General features: G+C 68.5%; 1 protein-coding gene across 1 annotated transcript in view; it reads right to left on the bottom strand.

Annotated features, from left to right (window-relative positions):
• Positions 1-254: 254 nt before the first annotated feature.
• Positions 255-1,580, bottom strand: part of ETH_00007640 (uncharacterized protein) — a gene marked incomplete at both ends in the record, with an annotated part of 3,934 nt that continues 2,608 nt past the window's right edge. Inside the window, one exon of the mRNA XM_013373436.1 lies at positions 255-1,571. Coding sequence (XP_013228890.1) covers positions 255-1,571 — 1,317 coding nt within the window. The remainder of the gene's footprint in view (positions 1,572-1,580) is intronic.

Below are 1,580 nucleotides of genomic sequence, written 5' to 3'. Positions count from 1 at the left end.
AGCACGGGGGCCTTGTGGGGCCCCACACTCATGGTCACATAGGCCCTTGAAAGGCAGCAGCAGCAGCAGCAACTCGGCAGGAGTGCTGTGCTGCTGCTGAGCGAAGCTCGTACTACCAACATCTACACTAGTTCCAAGTGCTGCTTCCGCGGCAGTTGCTGCTGCAGGCGCTGCTGCTGCAGATGCTGCTGCTGCTGCAGCAACTGCTGCTGAAGGCACCGGCTCTCTTCCCTTCAGCTGCTGCGTTGGCAGTCTTACATGGGGTAAACTGCTGTTATGGAGTTAAGTCCGTTTGGCTGCATTGTGGGTTTGTCTGTGAGGGTAGCAGCAAGTGCTGCAGAAAGCTGCTGCGCCTCTGCTTCCTGCTGCATTCGGTACCGCATCCACCGCACTCTTGCTGCTGCTGCTTTTTGAGCCCGCAGCCTTTCTGCTGCCGCATCATCCATCGGCAGCACATGTCTTTGGGGCCTCGACCGCAGCTTCCCTTTCTTGGCGGGGACCCCACAGGGGGCCCCTGCGCTGGGCCCCTCTGCCCCGCTGCTCTCTGCCGCGGGGCCCCAGGGGGCCCCCAGGGGGGCCCCCAGGGGGGCCCCCAGGGGGGCCCCCGGGGAAAAGCCCTGCCCGTGCATGCAGTTGGGGGGCCCCTGCCACTCCGGCCAGCCCGCCGGCGCTGCTTGTGCGCCGTCCGGCGGCAGCAGCTGCAGCGGCGCTGCTGCAGCGTCTGCTGCTGGGATTTGGGTGTGCGGCGGCGGGTTGAAGGCGGGGCTGTGCGCTGCTGCTGCTGGCGCTGCGCTGCTGCTGCTGCTGCTGCTGCCGCTGTGCAGGCCCGCCTCCGGCGCTGCTGCAGCAAAGCCCGCAGCGCCCTCCCCCTCGCAAGCCACTGCCACAGCCCGCAGCTGCTGCGGCCCCAGCCGAGCCAGTGCAGCAGCATCTGCTTCATCTGCTGCAGTCCACAGCCCGGGAAACCGCTGCAGAAACTCCACAGCAGTTTCAGTCCCGGGAACTTGAGAAGCCAAGACACAAAGTCTTTCCCCCAGCAGCAGCTGGCAGGCAGCCCAGCGCCTGGCCAGCAGCAGCGCCTGCTTCCTCTTCAACGGGTCTGAAGGCGAGAAGAAGAAGCAGCTGCGGCTCACCAGCGCAGCAGGAGGCGCTGCAGCAGCAGCAGCAGCAGCAGCAGGCGCCGCCTCGCCGCCGCCCCCGTCTTCTGCTGCAGCAGCAGCCACAGCCACGCGCCAGCGACAAGCCCCGTGCTCCCACACACAAGCCAGCATAGATCGAGTCCCAACAGTTTGCTGCTGCAGCAGCCGCCCGTCTCCGCTTTCTGTGGGCTGCAGAACCCAAGACGCTGCGCAGTCCAGGGGCCCCGCAGCGGGGCAGGGGGGCCCCCCGGGGCCCCCGGGGCCCCCCGGGGGGCCCCCGGGGGCCCCCGGGGGCGTTCCCACCGGCTGCAGCACAGAGGGGCCCCCCCACCCGCCGCCGCCGGCCAAGTCCGAGGGCAGCGCCGACAGCACAGACCCGTCTTCCGAGAGCCCGTTGGACCCCACAGGGAGGCCCCCCTGGACTGGTTCCTGCTGCGGCTG

Source organism: Eimeria tenella, genomic scaffold (genome assembly GCF_000499545.2).
Source record: "Eimeria tenella Houghton genomic scaffold, Eth_scaff146, whole genome shotgun sequence".
NCBI lineage: Eukaryota > Apicomplexa > Conoidasida > Eucoccidiorida > Eimeriidae > Eimeria > Eimeria tenella.
The sequence above is the reverse complement of the archived record's forward strand: the minus strand, read 5'-3'. Positions and strand labels throughout refer to the sequence as shown.